The 22,960-nt window shown below is 44.0% G+C and overlaps 1 protein-coding gene across 1 annotated transcript; it reads right to left on the bottom strand.

Moving 5' to 3' along the window:
* On the bottom strand, positions 1,679 to 22,732 carry SLC10A2 (solute carrier family 10 member 2). The gene is made up of 6 exons (XM_005687740.3): positions 22,209 to 22,732; positions 14,262 to 14,380; positions 9,455 to 9,543; positions 7,614 to 7,789; positions 5,090 to 5,247; positions 1,679 to 2,605 (listed from the first exon to the last, which is right to left on the bottom strand). Exons 1-6 carry the CDS (start codon positions 22,583 to 22,585, stop codon positions 2,511 to 2,513), a joined length of 1,014 nt encoding a protein of 337 aa, XP_005687797.2. The 5' UTR covers positions 22,586 to 22,732; the 3' UTR covers positions 1,679 to 2,510.

Genomic DNA, 22,960 nt, shown 5'->3' with positions numbered 1-22,960 from the left:
GAGATTTTAATGCACCGTGACCATAAATGAGGTATCTCTGTCTCTCTCCATACCTCTGCATCTCTCTGTCTCTCTCTCTGTACATGTTTCATAGAAAGTGGTGGTGGTGGTCGTCTTCTTTATGTGTGTGGTTAGTTGTGTCTGACTCTTTGTGACCCCATGGACTGTAGCTTGCCAGCTCCTCTGTCCATGGGATTTTTCAAGCATGAACACTGGAGTGAGTTGCCATTTCCTCCTCCAGGGGATCTGCCTGACCCAGGGATGGGACCTGTGTCTCCGGCACTCCTGCGCTGGTAGGTGGATTCTTGGACACTGAGCCACCGGACTTTTACTATTATTTAGGATCAAGCATTGCCACCCTGTTTTTAAGAATCTTTGGTTAATATTCCTCCAGTATGATTTTCTTGGGGACCACCTCAATCTGTATCAGTGGGAGAACTAATTATTAGAGTATTTAATTAAGAGTTTCTTTCAGGCACTTTTCGAGAAACAATTGAACATTTGAAAAATCTCACCTCTCTAATGACTCTGGAACTGAACACTGAAGACAGTGGTTGCAAAGATCCAAATAGACCAGCCCAGTCATTACAAAAATTATTTTCATTTATTCAAGCCTTTAAAATAAAATATTCATTTAATAGGATACCCACAGAGGCAATAAAATACATAATTTAATCAGGCTTTCAAACTCATTTAAAAATAGAGAGCTTTCATTTGAGAAAGCTCAGCTATTTTTCTTCCCTCTAGCACATTAGAAAAAAAAAAAACTGCAACTCACAAGATAATACGTTGTATAAGAGAGCCAAATTCTGTTTGACTTACATATCTTGATGAACAGGGAGGAAAAAATCTGCTTGCTGCAGCTGCTGGCATCCAGGCTGTTGACTTTGGGCATCTTGAAATTATGATATGAATTCATGGTGTGTCTTTAATGCACCTGCCTGCTTCCCATTTGATGAGACAAGTGTAGGAAGAACTTGACAGACTGAAAAATCTTCCTTTTGCACCATTTGGAACAATAGTCTTTGACCCTCCCTAATAGGAAGATTGATAAAACCTCTCCCCTACTAGCCTTTAAATAAATCCCTAGTTCCTTTTAATATGTTTGCCTAATGATGGAAGCATACAGAGGACTCATTCAATTGTGTGAACCTAGTATAACAAGGCATAAATGGGACGCATAAAAGCAGAGTCCCTCCCCATTGATACTGGAAGAGCTAACAGCTGATCCTATAATTCATGATCCTGTAATGCTGAGGCACCAGCTTGACCTGAACTCACACCAACCAAAAGCAAAAGGCCCTTGGAAACCAACATGTCCGAAAGGGAATGGATGAGGCAGTGAAAAATGGCCGAACATTGGGTTGGCCAAAAATCCTGTTTGGGTTTTCTCTGTACCGTCTTATGGAAAAACCCAAATGAATTTGTTTGGTCAACCCAATAGAAAATGGAACTAGCTCGCTCTGAACTGAATTGACAATGAATCGCTGCAGAGTGAAGGAAAGGAGATTAAATTAGCCTGGTGATGGAGACCCGACTGTCGGCCAGCTGTTACACATTTGCCTTGAAACCTCGCTGCCATTGTCCAAATCCTCTTCACTTCCTCTTGTTAGACCTGTTTACAGCAGCCCAGGGACTCAGCTGGCGATGCCCTTCCCACTTCTGGGCCCTGGGTTTGTCCTCCTCTTCCTCAAACACTGTGTGATACCTTACTCATTTCCCCCCTGCCCGGGCTTCATTCTTACTGCTACTTACTCCTGTGTATCTCATTGACTCTGGTCTCACATTTCAAGCAAGTTTCTGGGTTTTTTTTTTTTTTTTTGCTTTTCCTTGTATTTGCCATGATCTCCCACTGAATGGAGCGCACCCACCAGAGCAGTCTTGCTTCTTCCAATGCATCTCCTGCTTTCTGTGCCTACTGCCCCCTCTCTGCTCTAGAATGTCTACAGTGGGGGCTTCCTATGAACCAGCTAGCTGTCATAGCAACCAGAGTCATACGGGCAAGTCTCCAGGGCTCAAAGAGCTCTGCCAAATGCAAGCCATTGAATTTGAAGAATTCTGTTTTTCCTACAAAAAATCAAGTGAGCATCATTGGACTCCCAAGGCCGAGTGACACAGGTACAAAATCCCTATCGAGTTATGGGCTGGATTCTAATTCAGTTATTAAATTCCAGTATGTCCTATGTTGGGTTTAGTCTGATGTTCAAGGATATTTTGGGGCCATATTCAAAACCAGTGTATACATATGTGTGTGTATATATATATATATATATATAATCACATACATGTGTACAAATATTTGTTACATTACATATTTGGATCACCAGTCACTTGGTACAAAAACCAATACGCGAATTCAATTCAAATTTAAATTTTCACTGTAACTTTTTTTCTTCCAAATATCCCATCCAAACAAATAATTAAGTATTGTTAGAGCTGAAGCATATTCTTTAGGGTGCTTTTTGGTCCACTGGTGTTTGCTTTTTGTCTGGTTGAAATCCTTGATTGACCTATTGGAGCGATGACTGAGGTACTTGTTCGTTTTCTCTGCTCTCCGGAAATTCCACACTGTTTTTCCTAAAATATTTCTTGTGTACCACGTACGCTAGAAGACAATACACATCAGGTGAAGCAAATTTCATAGTAATCAGCTGCCAGCTTATGTTGGACAGGAGTTATAATTGGTGACTCTAAAAACAGTTGGCATTTTCTGTGGGCGGGAGGCAACTAGTGAGCATGACCCCCACTCTGAGTTCCATGGATCACTCATGGTAAGAGGGGCGATTGCACTTCAGAAGGCTCTAGCACACAACTAGGGGCTGTGTGCTCACCTGATTTGGGCAGGCATCAGTTAGGTTGCTGGTACTAACCAGTAACAACCACAGCAAGCACGTCTTCTGTGCCAACCATCTCCACAGGTCGTCAACAGATAAGCTAAGGTGCATTGTCAAGACCTTGTCTGCTGGTCTGTGTTGGAGGAGTTGAGCTGGAATAACTGTCTCTCCCAGCCTTCACTCACTTCTTCCCATGATAGTGGGGCCTTGGCTGATGGGTGATCAGCCTTCCTTTCTTCCATGAAGCTGCTAGTTTCTCATCGCAGCCATTTGTCCGCATATTTTTGAGATCAGCTCGCACCTGGACAGACTAGCCTGTGGTTGATGTATCTGTGTGCTAAATGCACCCGTGGGAAGCAATGAAAAGGGGTGGTATTAACAAGCCCAATCTGGTCATTGTTGCCAGCTGTATTTTCTAATTAAGCTTTATCGACTGAATACAATAAACGTGCTATTTTGTTTTCTAAGTATCTGATTTTTTTCCCTTCTACTTCTCATTTGGTTCTAAAGTCAATAGGGGAAGAGACGGTATTATCTATTGGCACCCTCAGATTCCAGTACCTCACACTTAAAATTGATATAATAGTGCTATCTATCTCATAGGGCAATTGTGAGATAAAATGCTTGAGTGTGTAGTACAACCTTGGGAGATGACCAAGAGATCAGTAAACACCAACTCTTGTGATGACATGCAGCTGAGAAAGACAACTGCCTGCTTCCAAGGTCTTTATATGTTAAAATCAATATCTCCATGGTTGGTCCCCATACTTCTAATCTATAAGTTTCGAAGCCACTGAGCTATTGACTCTATTGAATTGAACTTGTGGTTAATTAAAATATTCTACTTTTATTATGAACTGTTTTGAGCCAGGAATCCTCACCTTAGCACTGATTTTATTTAACCAAACTATTTCCTCCTTCCTTTTTTCCTTCCCTCTTCCTGTCCCTCTTTCCTTTCATTGGTCCAAAAAACATTTCGACTTATAATCTTTTCACCAAAATATGTTTCTCAGCACTGCATGTCCTTAGGAGAAGCGCCTCCTTGTTTATATTCTTGCTGCTAAAACTGTGGCAAAATATAAGACCAATGCTATTACCCACTTTTCCATTATTTCTTCAGCTTATCTCTTAATCCCTGTTGAATTAGTTATCTAACTAGTAAATCTATGTGACTGTCCTATCACCAGTCTACTTTCTCTGGTTTGTCTGGTAGATGCTGCTAGTAGTTATTTGGAAAAATCCCACAGTGCACCAAATTGGGTGCATCGCCAACAAAGAGAAAACAAGGTAATTAGGCCACGGAGCCCTCTGTCCTGGATTGGTGATAACTCAGTGGAACGTTTCTAATGGATCCAGAGGGTCCTATTCTAGGAAGGAAAACTGTGCTTCGAGAATGACATTTAAGACTGCAGCGCGGGGAACGATTAGCTCCCATGGGCCAGTTGAATACCTATTGGAGCTAAGTGAAAAAGCAAAACTGTACCTCTGGTCATTGGATCACTTAAGGGTCATGTTAATTTTTCATCCGCCTTCACTATGCTGTCCCTGTTAAAGTGCCATGAAGCTTAAAGATGAAGTTTCTTTATTAAAAATAAACAAAACCAGAGTTTGAAAACAAAGGTCAAATATCACCAGTCATTAGAAAATGCTGAGAAAAGTTTCAGGCGGGTGAAGGCTGGCAAGTGACAGGGGCTAATGGATTTATCAAAGCTATATGCTACGTTAGAATTAAAAAAAGAAAATCAGACTTGCTATTCCTCGTACTTGAAATAAAGAATGAGTGTGCTTCAACGGTTTCAATTGTATGGCTACTAAAAAATATATAAATAAATATATACATATAAAAATAATATGTGCACATGTATATGTCTTCCAATATAACTTAGCCTCATAAATGTCTGTTGTTACACCAATTTTCTGATAAATAAGCTATATGTGTGTGTGTGAGTGCGTGTGTGTGCATGCTCAGTCACTCACTGTATCTGACCTTTGTGACCGGGTGGACTGTAACCCTCCAGTCCATGAAATTTCTCAGGCCAGAACACTGGAATGGGTTGTCATTTCCTACTCCAGGGAATCATTTTTCTCAGTACATCATCTTGATATGCTTAATATCAAGTCATCATAATATGGGTAATGTTTACCACCCACTTATTTCACTGCCAGGAACAGGGAATTAAAAACTGCCGTCCTGGCAACTGCAGGATTCCTCAGAGAAGCCATCCCCGTGGAGCGTGAGTGTGAGTGCTCCTCACCTGCCAGGAACAGCGCTGCCGCGATGATCTGGAAGATGCTGTAGATGAGGGGGAAGGTGAATATGAGGTTGAGCTCCTCGGGGGTGAAGGAGAGCTGCACGATGGTGGAGCACAGCTGTGTGTTCTGCATCCCTGTTTCCAAAGCGACGGTTCGGCACCTGAAGGAGAGGTCCAGAGAACCAGAGTTTCCACCAGTTTGTTCTGGGTGTTGCTGCTTTGTTATTTTGTAACATTAGAAGCAGATATGAGCGTAGAAAACTTACGGTTACCAAAGGGGATGGCGGAGGGCGGGGAGGGGTAAACCAGGAGTTTGGGATTAGCAGATACACGCCACTAGATATAAAGGAGATAATCAACAAGGGGACCCGCTACGCAGGGAACTATAGTCAATATCTTGCGCGTGCATGTCTGCTCAGCCGCTTCAGTCGTGTCCGACTCTGCGACCCCATAGCCTGTAGCCCATCAGGCTCGTCTGTCCATGGGATTTTCCAGGCAAGAATACTGGAGTGGGTTGCCTTGCCCTCATCCGGGGGATCTCCCAGACCCAGGGACTGAACCTATGTCTCCTGCGTCTCCTGCATTGCAGGTGGATTCTTTACCCACAGAGCCACCTGGGAAACCCTCAGTATCTTCTAACAACCTATAATGGGAAAGAATTCGAAAAATAACATGCACATATGTATAACAATCACTTCGCTGTACACTGGAAGCTAACACACACTAAATTATTCTAAAACAAAATTACTCCAGAAAAAAAAGCAAATATGAGAACAAGTACATATATATGTATGTATAAATATATCTCTTTTAATGTATTTATTCATGTAGTTTTATTTATATTAGACAAACATGTAACTTATTAATATATAATTAGATAATATAGATATTTTATCTTTTCTCTACATATACATGATGAAATCTTACTCTAGTCACCCTAATGATTGCTGTAATAATGAGAAAATGGATATAAGCCTCTATGAAGCCTCTATGACAACCTAGAGGGGTGAGATAGGGAGGGAGGTGGGGGGTGTATAAGAGGGAGGGGACATCAGCCTGTGGCTGATTCATGGTGATGGATGGCACAAACCATCACTAATTGTAAAGTAATTATCCTCCAAATAAAAATAAAATCAAATTAAAAAATAAACGTTAAAAAGTCTTGTGTAAACAAAAGCTGCTGTTACTGTTTTCTCCTCTTTAAAAAAAATTTGAGGTTTATAATATTAAAAACATTGAGGTTTATAATAAAAAAAAATTGAGGTTTATAATATTTCTGGTCCAGCGGAACAAGGAACAGCAGTTAGCTTATTTTACTTCTGAGCAGTAGACAACATCTTGTCATCAATTTCTATAGTGCACATATGTATACTTATGTTATATTTAATATATTGGATAATATTCATTTATAAGTAATATATGCTTATTCAACATAATACTGAATAAATTTTATATAAAGAAACATTATAAAATAAAACTACATTCCGATGTGCTGGTTGGAGATGAAATATCCTTCCTTGTAGCAGGCCCACACGTGCTAAAACCTGTGTGGGTCATGAGTTCATCTAGAGGAGCCTTGTAGGTCACAAGGCCGATGTGGATGCTTCTGCTGAGTCATTTTGTTTGGAGAATAAGAGTATGTGACTGCAGAAGAGCTCAACAGGCACTGTATGGGGAGGGGTCCAGGAGGATTTGAACAAGAGGCAGTCAGTGTTGTCTTTCTGGGGAATGTGCATAATTTAGGAATGAATGCATCTACTCAGAGTGATGTATTCAGAAATAGGGTGACTGTTATGATAGGCGAGAAATTTTGAATTTGCCTTGTATTTGCAGCTGTTCTAGGTTGAACTGTATTTTCCTAGATGCATATGCTTAAGGTCCTAACCCTGAGGACCTCAGATTTTGACACTATTTGGAGATAAGGTCACTAAAGATACAATTATTAATAGTGAAGACAGATGATCTGGATGTACCCTAGTTCAATACGACCAGTGTCCTTATAAAAAGGGGGAATATGAACATAGAGACATCCTTAGAAAGAAGGCAATGTGAGGAGAAGCAGGAAGACGCATCCATCAGTCAAGGGGAGGGACCCGAACAGACTCCCCTTCATTCCTCATAAAAGACCAGTCCTGCTGGTGCCCAGATTCTGGACATCTATCCTCTAGAGCTGGGAGACAAATTTCTGCTGTTGCAGCCTCTCAGGTTTTGGTGCTTTGTTTGAGCAGCCCTAGCAAATGAGCTGGGCTTCCCAGGGGGCTCAGTGGTAAAGAATCTGCCTGCTGATGCAGGAGATGCAGGTTTGATCCCTGGATCAGGAAGATCTCTTGGAGTAGGAAGAGGCAACCCACTCCAGTATTCTTGCCTGAGAAATTTCAGGGAGAGAGGAGCCTGGCGGGCTACAGTCCATGAGGTTGCAAAGAGGTGGACACGGCTGAGCGCGTGTGCACACACCCACACGGAGCAGAAGAATACAGCGGCTATTACAGAAGAAAATTCCTAGTCTGGCTTACTAAAAACGCCGTACCTGTGCCAGGACTGACCGGCGATTCTGGCCAGAACAAACCCTAAGGAGTAGCCAGCTATGGGAAATATGGTTCCTATGATCCAGAGTTTGGGCTCTATGATCCAGGCGCTCTGGTAGAGCACGCCTCCAACCACGGCTATGAGCACTATGAGCAGGGCGCCTGTGATGGATCCAATCTGGAAGAAAGACACAACAGTAGCAACAATCGTGAGTCAAAGCAAACTCAAGTACTCTTTTGGGAGAAGAAGCCTAAGGCTCTCTGTCCTTCTGGGAAAATGAGAACAGTGACTCCTGTGTGTGTCTCTTGCCCGATGGTCGTGGTAGACCCATGGGAAATGCTGGTGCTTGCTCCACGCTTCCAGTTATAGGAAGATTTATAGGACCTGCTGTTAATCTCAGTTAGCCTGAAGAAGTTCTACTTGCAAATCATCCTTGTTACGGGGGGGAGAACCCACTCTAGGAAGAATCAGAAGACCTGGCTTCCAAATTCACCTCCCTCTGCCTGCCTTCCTTAGGTCAGTCATGAAACCTCTCTGAGTCACAGCTTTTTCATCTAGGATTGAAGATGAAATCCTGCCCTAGTCACCTTTTATGATTGTCTTGGTAATGAGAAAATGGAGATGAAACTCTATGAAAGTTAAAAAGGCATGGGCGAGCCAAACCAGTGTTATTGCTTTCTCCTTTTCACATTAGAAAAAGAAAAAAATGGAGATTATATATATATATATATATTTGTGAGAGGAAAAAAAGAACACTAAATGGCTTATTTTACCCACTGGGAAGTGGAATCTGTCCGTATATATACATCATTTTTTTTTCCTTTTGAACTTTTTATTTTGTATTGGGGTATGGCCAATTAACAGTGTTGTGATAGTTTCAGGCGAACAGAGAAGGATCTCAGCCATACATACGGCCATGTCTATATATCTGTATCATCTATGTCCATCTCATCTGGTTAGAATATAGTTGGTAAGAGGGAATGAATGGTTACTCATTATATATATCATCATTTGTATATATATATATATATATAATTTTCTATCTATATATGTGTGTAATATACACACATTATTTATTTAATATATTTTTATATCTATATATATACACATACCCACATACACACACACATATATATGTATATAAATATAAAATCTATCAATTGCCAGGCACTGGATTGGCCATACAGATACAGGGGAGGGAAAGACATGACCTATTTTCTAAGACAGCTGTCTAGATATATTTTATAATACAAACCCACATGCTGCTGCTGCTGCTGCTGCTAAGTCATTTCAGTCGTGTCCGACTCTGTGTGACCCCATAGATAGCAGCCCACCAGGCTCCCCCGTCCCTGGGAGTCTCCAGGCAAGAACACTGGAGTGGGTTGCCATTTCCTTCTCCAATGCATGAAAGTGAAAAGTGAAAGGGAAGTCACTCAGTCATGTCCGGCTCTTGGCGACCCCATGGACTGCAGCCCACCAGGCTCCTGAATCCGTGGGATTTTCCAGGCAAGAGTACTGGAATGGGGTGCCATCGCCTTCTCCAACAAACCCACATAGCAGAAGTAAAATAAAGTGCTGTGGGTGTACAGAGTAGAAAAAAGCCAAGAGGTGACATTTGAACGGGTGAACTGGGAATCCCAAAGGGTGGATAGAAACTTGCCATGTGGACAGGGAAGGGCATTCCAGAGGAGTGGGCTGCATGTCTACAAACAAAGGCCCCTTAGAAGGGGCTTCTGATCCAGTGAGAACACCAGTTCAGCCGATGGAGAGACGCGTCATTGCAGCGCACACGTTGGGGCACTGAGTGTGATGCCTGTGCCACGAGTGACATGGGACGCTTACCTTAAGGATGATCTTGGCTTTACGGGGCCACTTGTGGTTAACATACATTCCCACGGAGACGGGAACAACAAGAGCCACCAGAGATATACCTGAAGGTGACGGAGAGCGGCGTGACTGACAGCGCACAGCACAGGCAAGATGCAAACAAGAATGAGCGGCCTCCAAAAGGGTTAGGATATAGACCAGACTCCTTTCTTGAATACACTACATGACTGAAAAACAAACAACCTCCCCCAAACTCTACTTCTTCACCTACTCCAGTAAATAATTCAATATTTCTGGTGGAAAAATCGATTGTATTGATGATATAAATCCTTTTCTTAAATCCTAGATTTATTTTTTTTGGACTTCCTTATACTATCAATTGATATCTTTTAGTTTCAGCTTGTCAGCATCGACAGTTTCAAGTTGTCGGCTTATTTGGCTTTGGAGTTTTATATCCTATGAAAAATGACTTTTCAAAGTGTGTGTGTGTGTGTGTGTGTGTGTGTGTGTGTGTGTGTGTATTCTTGAGGTGTACAAGGATGATAGTTAACATCTGTCTGTTACTTCACAGTAGCAGAAATAAAAGAAAAAAGTTCAGGATTCTGCAGGCATTCTGTGGCTAATGACTTTGAGTTAAGATTGACTAGGGTGATTCAAACCTGCAGCAGAGAGGTGAGACAATAGGTTGAAAAAGCATGCTTTAAATTTTCCATGAGATAATATGTTTGGCGACCTCTCAAGTAATTAAACTTCTTTGCAGGAACGTGCTCACCCAGCCAGATAAAAGAGTCATACTTCAATTTCTCCATGTTAAATTTACTGCTGTTCTTGTGACATGTGGTTTGTTTCTCCTTATTACTTAACACTCATTTGTCCAATGGCTGCTTTTATATAATATACCACCATACAACTTGTAACTTCTCACAGGCTGTTTCTTTTTCAGATATCCTTTTAAAGCACCAGGAGAAAGTGGAGTTGAATAATGCAATTCTGAGAGTGGGTGTTGCTTGGTACTGGAGTAGATTGAACTAGGACTGGGAAATGGATTCTAGATTCCAGGGCTGTAAATGTCAATTTAAAACGAATATAATAGTGATAAAAACATACTGTCTTTGCAGCCTTCTGGCCCTCCTGGTAGTATAAGGGTCTGCAATGACTTTTTCCCAGAAATTACACAATGGGATTAAGTAATAGCTAAGCCTACCAAGAGCAGGAAAAGAAAAAAGAAAAATAGGAATGAAAGAAGAAGGAGAAAATGGTGGAATAAAGGAAATGAAAAAGGGTCACCAGTATGGACATACTGGTAAGAGCTCCTAGAAAAATCCCCTTTGGGGGCCCTTGCATCCCGCTCTTGGGAGGAACAGTCTTCCTCTGGGTCTCCAGACTGTTCCCTAAAGGGATGTTTGTCCGCCTTAAAGGAAAACCATGCTGATGCACGTCAACCGTCCTGTAGCGTCTTCCAACTGGGGACCGATACTGCGATTGGAATGTGAGTGTGATTGGGCTTTGGTGATATATTTGTCACATGTTGGGTCTGTGCAAAGGCAGCCCAGCTCCATGTTCGGCCCCTCCTTGCTGAGTCTTTATCTTTTGGGGGCAGCCTGAGGCTACAGGATACACACGCAAGCAGGACCAGCTGCTCAAGTCGATGGCAGAATTGCATTTCCTCTCTTGATCCGTACGGGACCGCATAAAGTTTGAAAGTTGACTCAGAGTTGGCTGGAAAAGACACACTTTGCCCTTCGTCTCCTTCAGAGTGTAGGACTCCTGCCTGGAAAGGTGGGTTGTTGCCATCCTTTACTCCCCAGCAGGCTGGATCCTATGTACCTTATCCTCCGTGTGCCTGAGCTCTCTGTGGCAAATACCCGTCTATTTCGATGTGAAAGCATCTGCTTACAGTTGTGCCATTTGAACCGTAACTGGGTCTTTAATCAAGTTTACATGGCAGGTACCGGAGGGAAGAAGGGAGAAAGAAAAAAAGAGAAGGAAAGAGAATGGGGAACAGAGTCACGTGGTGGAACCTGGAGCCAGACAGACCCAGAGTGGGACCTTATTTACAAGCTGTGAGAACTGTGAGTCCTTTAAGGCCCTGAGCCTTGGTTTCCCCATCTGTGGAATGGGTGGCATTCTGTCTCATGGTGCTGATGTGAGAATCTGATGGTGAAGTGGATGCACGGTTCCTGGTCCTAGACTTCTTCAAATGCTTTGAGGGAGGAGGAGAAACAGCAGCTTGCTGCAGTGTTTGCGGTGTTACCGGCTGCGCAAGTGGCCTTGGTCTCTACCTAGCTCTCATCCTCTGAAGGGACTCAGGGCGTGTTTGCTGAGTTATCAGAACATCGGAAGCACCGTATGGGAGCTGGGCACAATGGCCCTGCCCACGGAGCAGGGTGAGAGCAGACGGGAGGTCTACTCCCAGCTTCCCCATCATCTTGGACAAATTAAACATATGCCCTGAGCCTAAATTGCCTCGTTGAAAAAGTCGTGATAACGTCTTGCTAATTAATCAGGTTGTGTGTTTTCCACACTAAAGGATAGCAAGAAGATTAGGTTGGAAAACAGGCCCAGACAAAATGGCGAATAAGCGGAGTTAATATCTTTGTTTGGCAGGCTCTCATAGAAGATTTTTAAAATCTTTTCCTCTCTGTTTCTCTTCACTTCTATTTTCTTTTCTTTTTTGCCCTTCATGTCTTGCATGATGACGTCTTTCTCCTTTGGGGTACTAATGACTCTTTCTCACTTTCTTTTCCTTGCTATCAACCATTCACACTGTAGTTAGAATTTCCCAGTATTGCCATGGGGCATTTCCCAGAAGGGAATGAATATTAAGAGGAGGATACTTTAAGACTTAATTTTTTTCTTAAACAACAAGTGATTTAGAATTAAAAATTCTCATTCAGCAGACAGGTTCTGTGAGAAGTGTATACCACTCACACAAATTGCAACCTTCCCAGGCAGCAGACTGGGGGCTGAGCAGCATGAGGCCCAGGCAGGTGGTTGTGCAGGGTCAGCTAAGGCCTGCTTGGATGACACCTGGCAGGAAGGAGTTCCCTGGGGTTAGTAGAAGGACCACCGGAGGGGAAATCCCGTACTGAACATGTGTGCCAAAAAGAACCGTTTTTTGGGGAGGGATGGGGAAGGGGTTGTCTAATGGCTGAGGTAGGAATAGAGAGAAAGTAGAGACCATCTGAAGATACTACAATACAGATTGTCCCCAGGGGGTGTGCCAAAGTTTGTTCTGATTCAGTTGTGTACACCTGAATCATGGTTTTTTTTTTTTTAATCACAGAACCAATCTTTCTTAGACATGGAAGCCACCCAGGACAGCTTCCCATGCCAACAGGAATCCTTTTTACAACCAAGAATCTTTCTGAGGCACCATTCAGTCTTTGCTCACGTGCGCCCTTCCATGGGACCTCCACACCTCTTTGTGGCAGCCCACTAGGGAGACGCATGTCTCCAAGGGCAGCAGAGAAGAGACTCTTAGCATACCAGCGATGGGTCCTGATGTACGAACTCACCCACATCTCAGCTGCAATGGTCCTGGTTCTGGCCGATACCTGCTTTTTGTAGACCAGGAACTATCCTGTCCTGCCCTTCACCCTGCGTTCCACCAGGGACCTAATCTCCCACCATTATTTGTTCCCCTAGAAATAGGAAAAAGCCCTTTGGGTGTCGAGGTGACCATCTGGGAGCTGAGACGGGTGGACACAGAGTTACAGCTCGCACACTGGACTCCTGGGATGGGATATACAAGCTGGGTCGGTGGTTCATCTTCTGAATTAAGACATGGTCCCTAGGGGACAGTTATAAACAGCGTGTTTTACCTGAAGGCTTCTCATGGCTCTTGCTTCCTGGGTGCCCTCTTTTGAAATCATTAGTGGAATGTTTTTCCGGATTTCTTTAATTTGAGTATTTGGGGAGCAAACTCATTCCCCCTGGATTAGTTGTGCTCTGGGTTATGTGAAGGACAGAGCCTCCTGAGCACCAGGCTCCAGTCTCCTTAGGTCCAGACGGCTGTGCCCAGGGGTCCCTCCCTTCAGCCCCTCTCCCTGGTGATTTCAGTGAAGGAAAAATCTGATTCTCCCATGGGCTCAAAGTTTGGAATTCAGATTCTGCTAATCCTCATTCAAACGCAGGCGAGACTTGTCCTAACGTCCTTTGCTGTTGTTCAGTCACTAAGTCATGTCTGGTTCTTTGCAGACCCCACGGACTGCAGCACACCAGTCTTCCCTGTCCTTCAGTATCTCAAGGAGTTTGCTCAAACTCATGTCCACTGAGTCAGTGATGCCATCCAACCATCTCATCCTCTGTCACCCCCTTTCCCCCCTGCCTTCAATCTTTCCCAGCATCAGGGTCTTTTCAAATGAGTCAGTTCTTCACATCAGGTGGCCAGAGTACTGGAGCTTCACCTTCAGCATCAGTCCTTCCAGTGAATATTCAGGACTGATCTCCTTTAGGATGGACTGATTGGATCTCCTTGCAGTCCAAGGGACTCTCAATAATCTTCTCCAACACCACAGTTCAAAAGCATCAATTCTTCAGCGCTCAGCTTTCTTTATGGGTCCAACTCTCACATCCATACATGATTACTGGAAAAACCGTATCTTTGACTATATGGAACTTTTTTGGCAAAGTGATGCCTCTGCCTTTTAATACACTTCCTAGGTTTGTCCTAACTTTTCTTCCAAAGAGCAAGCATGCACAGACTATAGAGGGTGTAAGAGGTGAGGTCTAGCTGAGGCTGAGCCTGGCCTGAAGCTAGCCAGGGGCAAGCAGAGGGGAGCCTGGCCAGGCTCAGGGTCTGGCCTGCCAAGTGACTTACCTATGTTATCATAGGGAATCACGATCATCCCCGCGTCGACCCACATTTTGGTGTAGATTAACAGGCACAGCGGCATCATCCCCAGAGCGAGCAGCGTGGAGCAGGTGGTCATGCTGACGCTGGAAGGAAATGGGCCAGTTGACACGGTCACCTGGGCTTTCCAGGGGAGAGGTGGTTTCCTTTCTCAACCCATGCTCAGAAAGTCCTGCCAAAGACTCTCTCCAAACCATACCATCTGGTCTGATGGATGGAAATATACATGTCCTGTGCAAGCCACACCAGGGACAAGATGGTGAGATCTGTACTGAGTCCCTTTCTATTCTGTCTCCCTCCCCATTGCTTCTCGGGCCTCCCTTGGTGGTTCAGACTTTAAAGGATCTGCCTGCAATGCGGGAGACTCAGGTTCAATTCCTGGGTCGGGAAGATCCCCTGGAGAAGGAAATGGCAACCCACTCCAGTATTCTTGCCTGGAGAATCCCATGGACAGACGAACCTGGCGGGCTACGGTCCATGGGGTTCACAGAGTCAGACACGATAGAGCAACTGACACTTTCCATTGCTTCTCAAGCATCAGAGAAGATACTTTGTGACAACTTAAACTCATTGTTAAACGAGGTACAAGGTGCTTGGACATGCTGCCCTGAGAACCTCCAATCACAGAACAGCAAACATATTTACACCTGCCAAGACTTCATGGGCTTTGGTGTGTCTGCAGCTTGAGATGAGATGGGTCTCCACAGCCCCTGAAGGAGAACGAATAGTCCTCCCACATTCGAGGGACGAAGTCTCGGTGTCTTTCCTTAAAGCAGTCAAATTATTCCTTGACCCCCCCCACCCCCCCCCCCCCCCGCCAAAGCTTGAGAAAAGGAGAGGAAACTGACTTAAAAAACCAAAGAGACCAGGAGAGCAGGCAGGGTGGACCTCGTTTCTACTTCTGCTAAGAGATTTAGCAAATGGAGTTCAGCAGAACCAGGGTCTGGGACTTCCCTGGTGGTGCAATGGATAAGAATTCGTCTGCCAGCACGGGGGAAATGTGTTCATTCCCTGGTCCGGGAAGATCCCGTATGCCACGGGGCAACTAAGCCCAGGAGCCACAGCTACTGAGCCCGTGGAGCACAGCGACTGAGGCCCAAGCACCTATAGCCTGAGCTCTGCAAAGAGAGAGGCCCCCGCAACAAGAAGCCCGACTACTGTAACCAAGAGTAACCCCCGCTCGCCGCAATAGAGAAAGGCCTGCACAAGGCTGCAGAGACCCGGGCAGCCAAAAATACAGAATAAATAAGTAAAATTATATATAAAAAACTTCAAAGAGAACCAAGGTCTGGGAGTCTCCTCCCAAGAGCATCTGCGTGTGAATGAGTGGACCTGGCTGAGTAGGAGGACATTGGCTCTGGAGGTGGAGGGTATGGTATGATGCTTTTTCAGCACCACTGCGTGGATGGAGGGCTTTCGGGTTAGGGGGGTCTTCCAGTCTCTGCAAGGTACTCGGGGCGTGGTGGTGGTGGTGGTGGGTGCATAGACTCTTCCCAGGAAATGGGGCCCTTAGACGTCTGGGCCCGACCCTGCCCAGCTGGCCACCTATGTGATTCTTAGCTTACGTGGCTTCTCTTGGCCAGTTTCCTTCTCTGTGAAATGAAGATCATAATCGTTACCACCTCACAGGCTGAGGGACCCAGTGTGTCCAGCGCTTAGCATGATTCAAGGAGCTCATAAAAGCCAGTTAGCCCTAACCCTGTCTGGCCACTGGGTATGTGTGTATGTGTGTGTGTGTGTGCTGTGTTTCAGTACAGAGACATTTTTCTGAAAAGCCCTCTAATTGTTGTAGCACTGAGACTATCAGAGTAGTAATTTCTTAAAGGGATTATACATGGACTTCAAGGAAAATACTAAATTACTTATACCACCAGCTCCCCCCTCCCCCCGGCCCCCTCAAAAACCCCAGTTTTTGTAAAATAAAGAATAGGGCAATGTTTATCAGGGGGCTTAACTTGCCTGATAATCTTTTTTTTTTTTTTTTAAAAACAAACAAACAACAGAATGAACTCATTTAAAATATGTTTAAAGGATTTAGAAAAAAAAATTTGTCTTAATAGAGCTAAAATAGTGTAACAGTAACCAATGCTGAGGATATACGTAAAGTATTTCCAAGAGGTTCAGTCTATTATGGTGACAGGTTACCTTAACTTAGATACACGAGAGGATGCTAAAGGCAGAGTTCTATGCCAGAATAAGAAGTTAATTTGTCATAAACTGTGCTTGATCCTACTTATAAGTAAAATCCTGGAGTTCATAGACAATTTTTCCCCCCTCTCCTCCTTTGTCATTCTCTTTTTTATCTTTTATTTTAAAAAATAAATTAGGATGGATTTAAAGTTATCCCCATAATCAAATTACTTTTATTCCAGCACATCCAATATGCTTTCCAGAGTGAAGATGACAAGAGCGGGGTGGAGAAGGGGTCAGTGTTCATTACCCAGATCACAGCGAAGAGAAAGGTGAGTCCTTTTTGTTTTCAACCATGAGAACACCTTTTGAGAGGAAGTCTGTTTCTCTCCTTATTTTTCTTTCAAATTTCTTTGTAAGAGCTTCAATTCTGACTCATTGCCAAGACAATTTGTGAAGTTGTATTCTGGTTTTGAGTTTGGCAAGAGCAGTTTCACAGAGGCCAGGAGGAGGGCCAAGGCAGGAGCTGGAGAAGGGGGTGGTTTAGATTTAGTGGCCACTGGGAGTGGTAAATCACTGCAGAGGGCACGAGAATGGAAGGGTTGAACTACTTGAAATGAGATGAAAACCAACTCAGATAAGTGATTTTAAGGAGCAATGTAGGAGGATAAATTACAAAAAGGAAAAGGTCATTTTATATAAAAAATCAGAAGTTCTGCAAAGAGCAAGGAGGAGAAGACAGGAGGGGAAGCGGATGACAGAGGACGAGACGGTTGGATGGTATCACCAACTCAATGGACATGAGTTTGAGTAGGCTCTGGGAGGTGGTGAAGGACAGGGAAGCCTGGCGTTTTGCAGTCCATTGGATCGCAAAGAGTCAGACTCGACTGAGTGACTGAACAACAGCAACAAAAATAAACAGCAAAGAGGTCAGCAGTGGAAATACTATACCATGTGTTTGCGTTTACCTTGGAATAAGAGAAAACAAAAGATAAGAAAAAAAAGAAACTTGGTTTAAATTCCTATCTTAGCCCTATTCACTACCAGGGAAAATGTTTTTTCCTTCTTGTTTTGCTTTTGGAATTGAAAGAAAGCAATAAATGAGAATTCAGTGAATGTTGAGGAATTTGGTGAGGTCAGTGATAAAAATTGCAAAAGACTGTAATCATATTAGAAATGAAACACCAAATTTGAAACAGCAAAAGAAGTGAATATAGGTGAGGCTGGACAGCGGAAGCGATGACATAGAATCAGCATGGAACGGAGGCTCGGAGTCTGGACAGGGATAAATGGATAGATCTGGATTCTGATTTGGACTCTCACATACACTGACTATTACCTCTGTCAAGGTTTGGAGCCTTAATTTCATCATTTATCAAATGCAGAAAGTAATAGCATTAATACTAACCTATCAGAGGATTAGTTTGAGGATTAAAATACACTGGTTGGATGGCATCACCGACTCAGTGGATATGAGTTGGAGTGAACTCCGGCAGTTGGTGATGGACAGGGAGGCCTGGTGTGCTGCAGTCCATGGGGTCACAATGAGTCAGACATGACTGAGCGACTGAACTGAACTGAACTGAGCTTATACTGTGAGCGGCTCCTAACAGTGTCTACTAAGTGTTTGCCAGTAAATAAAAAGAAATGCTGCAGAGAGAGGCAAGCTTGGTTCTTTTGAGGGGAAAAATAGAGTGAAATTCATATAGTGTTGAATTAATTCTTAAATGAGAGCTGGACATACATGTGGTTGAAATGGGAGGAACTGCTTTGAATTTGTGATAAGCCTGAGGGTCAGTCTAGAACAACTGAAATAACAGTGAACACACAGCTGGAAGATAAAAAATACAATGGCACCTGGATGAAGGATGAAGGAGGGGGTAGGAAAATCTAGAAACTTTGCCTACTTTTCTAGAAAATTTCCTGCTTTCCTAGCAAATGATGGAAGGGAGTGTTGGCTGTGCATAGCAATAAAGGAATTAGGGGCGAGCAGGAGGACCGGTGCGCAGGCAGCAATCCCCCAAGAGGTGAGAAAAAAGAAAACGGGAAGGGTAAGTCCTTGGGTGGCATGGCAGTGGTTTACTTGCTAAGTCTTGCCTGGCTCTTGGGACCCCATGGACTGTAGCCCGCCAGTCTCCTCTGTCCATGGGATTCTCCAGGCAGGAATACTGGAGTGGGCGGCCATTCCTTCTCCAGGGGATCTTCCCCACCCAGGGACCAAAATTCCATCTGCTGCACTTCAGGCAGTTTCCTGCTTTGCAGGTGGATTCTTTAAGGCCTGAGCCACCAGGGAAGCCCATGCGGTGTGCCCAAGCCAGTGTTAAAGAAAGGGAGATTCAAACACAGGGCGACTTTGCATATAGAGCAGACACAGGGGGTTGGGCTCTCTGTGTTCACTCCCAGAACCGTGAGCCTGGGCCTCTGGCTAATTCACCTGAAAACACCTCTGTTTCTCCCCGAGACATTCTGTGCCTAATGCACCCGTGACAGGGCTAGCGCAGGTGAAAACAGCTGTTTCCTGAGCAGATCCCCACGACAACTTTCTAGACTGGCGTGAAGGAGCTGAACTACTACGTCAGTGGGCAAGGATTCTATTAGCAAGGTCTCTATTTTGTAATGCGTGTGTGTGTGTGTGTGTGTGTGTGTGTCTATGTAGTCACCAGAGACTGCAAATCAATGACTTCGCTGGCGGCTCAGACAGTAAAGCTTCTGCCTACAATGTGGGAGACCCGGGCTTGATCCCTGGGTCGGGAAGATCCCCTGGAGAAGGAAAGGGCAACCCACTCCAGTATTCTTGCCTGGAAAATCCCATGGACAGAGACGCGTGGTAGGCTGCAGTCCATGGTATTGCAAAGAGTTGGACACGACCGAGTGATTTCACTTTCACTTTCCCAGGTTTTGGAAGAGATGATGGGGTGAGGGAGAGAGAATTTGATTTCCCCCTGAAACCACACCCAGGGAAGTGAAAGCCAAATGATATTGATTTGCTCCTGTTCCGTGGTATCTGCTCAACTAGCGCAGGTACCTGTTGGTATAATCAATCACATCTCAGCTGCCATTGCTAGAATTTAAGTCCCCAGAGTACAGAACTGGAAATATAAAGGTTAGATAGAACTATATCCACATACATGATAATGAGCCTTAAGTTATCCACTGCTCACAAGGGAAGAATAAAAAATGTTGGCAAATTGTTTTCCAATAGCTGAGATGTCACTTTCTTAATTTGCTCTAAAGAAAATCTATTTTTCTGAAGTTAGAAAATATATTTAGAAGTATACTTTTCTAAAATATATTTTCTAAAGAAAAATATTTCAACAGTTTTTCCTCTAACAGATGCAAGGCATAATGCAATTCATCGCCTTCATTGTGGTATAATGTAACCTCTTTTCAAGGATTATTATTCCTGATACAGTATTACTTCTTCCACTAAAATGCAGTGGTGTCTTCTGGGTGATGGGTTCATAGAGCTGACTGTCCCTAAAAGAACTGAGGGCTTCCCTGGTGGCTCAGACAGTAAAGAATCTGCCTGCAATGCAGGAGACCTGGGTTTGATCCCTGGGTTGGGATCCTCTGGAGAAGGGGATACCCACTCCAGTATTCTTGCTTGGAGAATGCCATGGACAGAGGAGCCTTGGGGCTGCAGTCCATGGGGTCACAAAAAAGAAGAGCTGCTATGTTTTGTGAGTTGTCTTCTTCTCTTTGGAGGCATTTTAATCCTTAAATTGAGGTCAGGATTTGGGGGAAGCTTGCTGCCATGAGACACAATCCTGCCCCTCTAATAGCTTGCCCCCCACCCCCAACTTCCTGTTTCTGTGCTGGGTAAAAGCACAGCAAAGCTTGAGAATTGGGCAAGCAAGTAGGTCCTGTGTGAAGAATGTTTATGAGATCGAGCAGGACTTACTTTGGGTGTGCCACGTCTTTCGCTGGGTCTTGTTTGAGTTCCCGAGAGGTGAAATTGCTAGAGAGGTATGATGACTGCACTGGGCGGGTATTAGTGTTGTTCATAAGACAAGGGGATCAGTGGAGTGCACACTTTCCAGGATGAAAATTAATTTTCAACACCGCAGTCCTATAAGAGGGCTTCTTCTGACTTGCTGAAGGATTCATCTACCCTGATTCAGCTGGGGGTTTTCCACTGCAATTTCAAACTCTACTTCTGGCTCTCTTATTTCTTAATATTTTTATTTCTTACAGGAATTGTTATGCAAGGGAAGCAAGATTACATAAAAACAGATCTCCTGTTTCCAGAGAAATAGAATTTCCTTTAAGCCACAGGAAAGTGTGAGTGAGAACCTTTAGATAAGGTTTTACTGTTTCAGCCCCCAGAAGGGAATCTACCCCCAAAGCTGATCAACTCAGCACCAAACACACTTTCTGTCTTACAGACAGATGATCACACGTGTAGCCTTACATGGAGATACAGGCTCTTTCATTTTGTTGAAAAATTGCATTACGTAATATTACATAAAAGCTGTTTGGTGGCAAAGTCCTGTCTTCAACTCACTTCACCCGCCTCAACTCGCTTGTAGATTCCCACCCCTGTGCCTCCATCCGGGTCACACTAAGCTGAAATGTAAGGAGGCCTTATTGCTATATGGCGGTTCACAGATTAACTAAACCTGAACAGCACTTGCCATCCTTTGCTCTTCACAGGACTTTCATTAGGAAAAAAAAAAAAATCTGTTACAGGGAAGAGATGGTACTTCCTTATGTGAGAGAGATGTAACGTGAAGATATACGGTTGGTGGGATTTTTCTAAAGCTCCTGGAGAAATGGGCACCAGCAGAGCTTGAGGTGGCAGGCTCCCACGTGCCCACTTGGTGCTGGGTCAATCGGAATCCAGTTTGACAGTTTGCGGTGATTACATTTCTCCACTGTGAGTGTCTCTCTGAGTGTTGCTGCTGAGGGGGTGACAGAGCCTGTTGCCTACTGCTCAGGGTTTAATAAGCACACATTACCCTGATACCCAGCTGGTTTGCAGAAATGCATACCTTTCACGGGAAATGAGGAATGGTGAGGGAAGGAAAAATGTATTTGTATACTCAACTTGTAGCCTTAAAATTCTTGGTCCCCTCCCAGTAATGCTTCACCTTATTCCGATTAGTTTTTTTCCCCCCTCAATGCTAGTTCAGATTAGCATAGGATGAAATGGACAAACATTGCAATTAAGATTACTTTGTGGGAAGCAGAGAAACCATCCTCTGTTTGTTTTATAGGAAGTTAAGCCTAATTTTTAAAAAAACTGCTATAGTCTTTTTTTTAAAATTTATTTAATGCCAGTAGAAGTGAAGCAAATGTACATTAAAAAAAATGTTATTTTAGAGTTTATACCAAGAGAAAGCTGGTCCAAAAAAACTGGCTGTGTTTGGTCATGGTCTCATCCTAGGGTCTGATGTTTACTGGACAGTTTGATTTCATGATTGCATTCAGGACTCATCACTGCAAAGAAAGTTTTTGTTTTTGTTTTTCCTGATACCAAGGAAAAGTTTTTCAGGTGTAGCTTCTGGGTTGGAAAGAATTTCTTTTTTGGAAAAACTTGGACTCTATTCCCAAAGAGAAACAGCAATTAACTGAGTTAGGTTCAAAAACAGGAACACAGAATAGAACCCATAAATTCACAGAGCTCAGCAGCCAGGCAGGAAGGCGAGTTAAAGGCATTTTGTCTCTTGTCTCAGCTGGACCCCATATCCACAGCAGACCAAACGGGCATTCACGACGCCACAGGCTACTGAGAAGGTTAATTCAATGCCGTTAATGCGGTACTGGGAGGTTTACAAATCTTACCTCAGGTCCATGTCGCCATCCACCCAATAGGCCAAGATGTTGGAGGCAGTCCCTCCCGGACAGCATCCCATGATGAGGACCACTACAGCTTGGATGGGGATGATGTCAAAGGCCACGGAGAGGATGAATCCCGTGAGGGGCATGATCCCGAACTGGCAGAGGAAGCCAATGCAGATGCCCCATGGCCGCTTTATGTGCCCGAGGAATTTCTTGAGTTCCACGTTGCACCCCATGGAGAACATCACCAGAGCCAACAGGGTGGTCAGGACGGCGCTCAGGACCGCACTTAGAACGGCGTTGAAGTTGCTTTCTGGTACCAGACAGGACGTGCCATTGCAAACTGTTGCATTGGCCAAACAGACCATTGAGTTATCCATTGCTGGCTGTTCTGCTCAAACGCTCACTGAGGTCCACAGCAGTTCCAGCCCACTGCTCCTACTGGATAAATACCGTCCACTCCAGCTGCATCCAACTTTTAAACCCTTTTCAAACATGTGTCACCTGGTGTCTCCTTCCAAAGCCTCCTCAGAGAGGCAATAAAAAACAATAAATGCTAGAATGTCAGTTTCGAGAGGTAACCTTACAACACAGCACAAATTATGAATCATAAAAGCCCTGCCAAATTATTGGTCCAGACAGAGAATTCTAATTAATCATTTATTAGCATGATAACGAACTGTGCATTATAAAAAGAGCTGTGTTAATGTTTAATGCTGGGAAGCTTTGTTAAATAGTCTCAGCTAAGTGACACT

Source organism: Capra hircus, chromosome 12 (assembly GCF_001704415.2).
Source record: "Capra hircus breed San Clemente chromosome 12, ASM170441v1, whole genome shotgun sequence".
In the NCBI taxonomy this organism is placed as follows: domain Eukaryota; kingdom Metazoa; phylum Chordata; class Mammalia; order Artiodactyla; family Bovidae; genus Capra; species Capra hircus.
The sequence above is the reverse complement of the archived record's forward strand: the minus strand, read 5'-3'. Positions and strand labels throughout refer to the sequence as shown.

What these genes read in the sequence shown, in the direction of transcription:
- SLC10A2 (XM_005687740.3), bottom strand. Translation starts at nt 22,585, where the DNA reads ATGGATAACTCAATGGTCTGTTTGGCCAATGCAACAGTTTGCAATGGC. An exon ending in GATTCCCTATGATAACATAG is followed by an intron (nt 9,544 to 14,261) that starts GTAAGTCACTTG and finishes CGTCACCTTCAG; the next exon opens with GTATATCTCTGGTGGCTCTT. An exon ending in GGCAGCGCTGTTCCTGGCAG is followed by an intron (nt 2,606 to 5,089) that starts GTGAGGAGCACT and finishes ATTGTCTTCTAG; the next exon opens with CGTACGTGGTACACAAGAAA.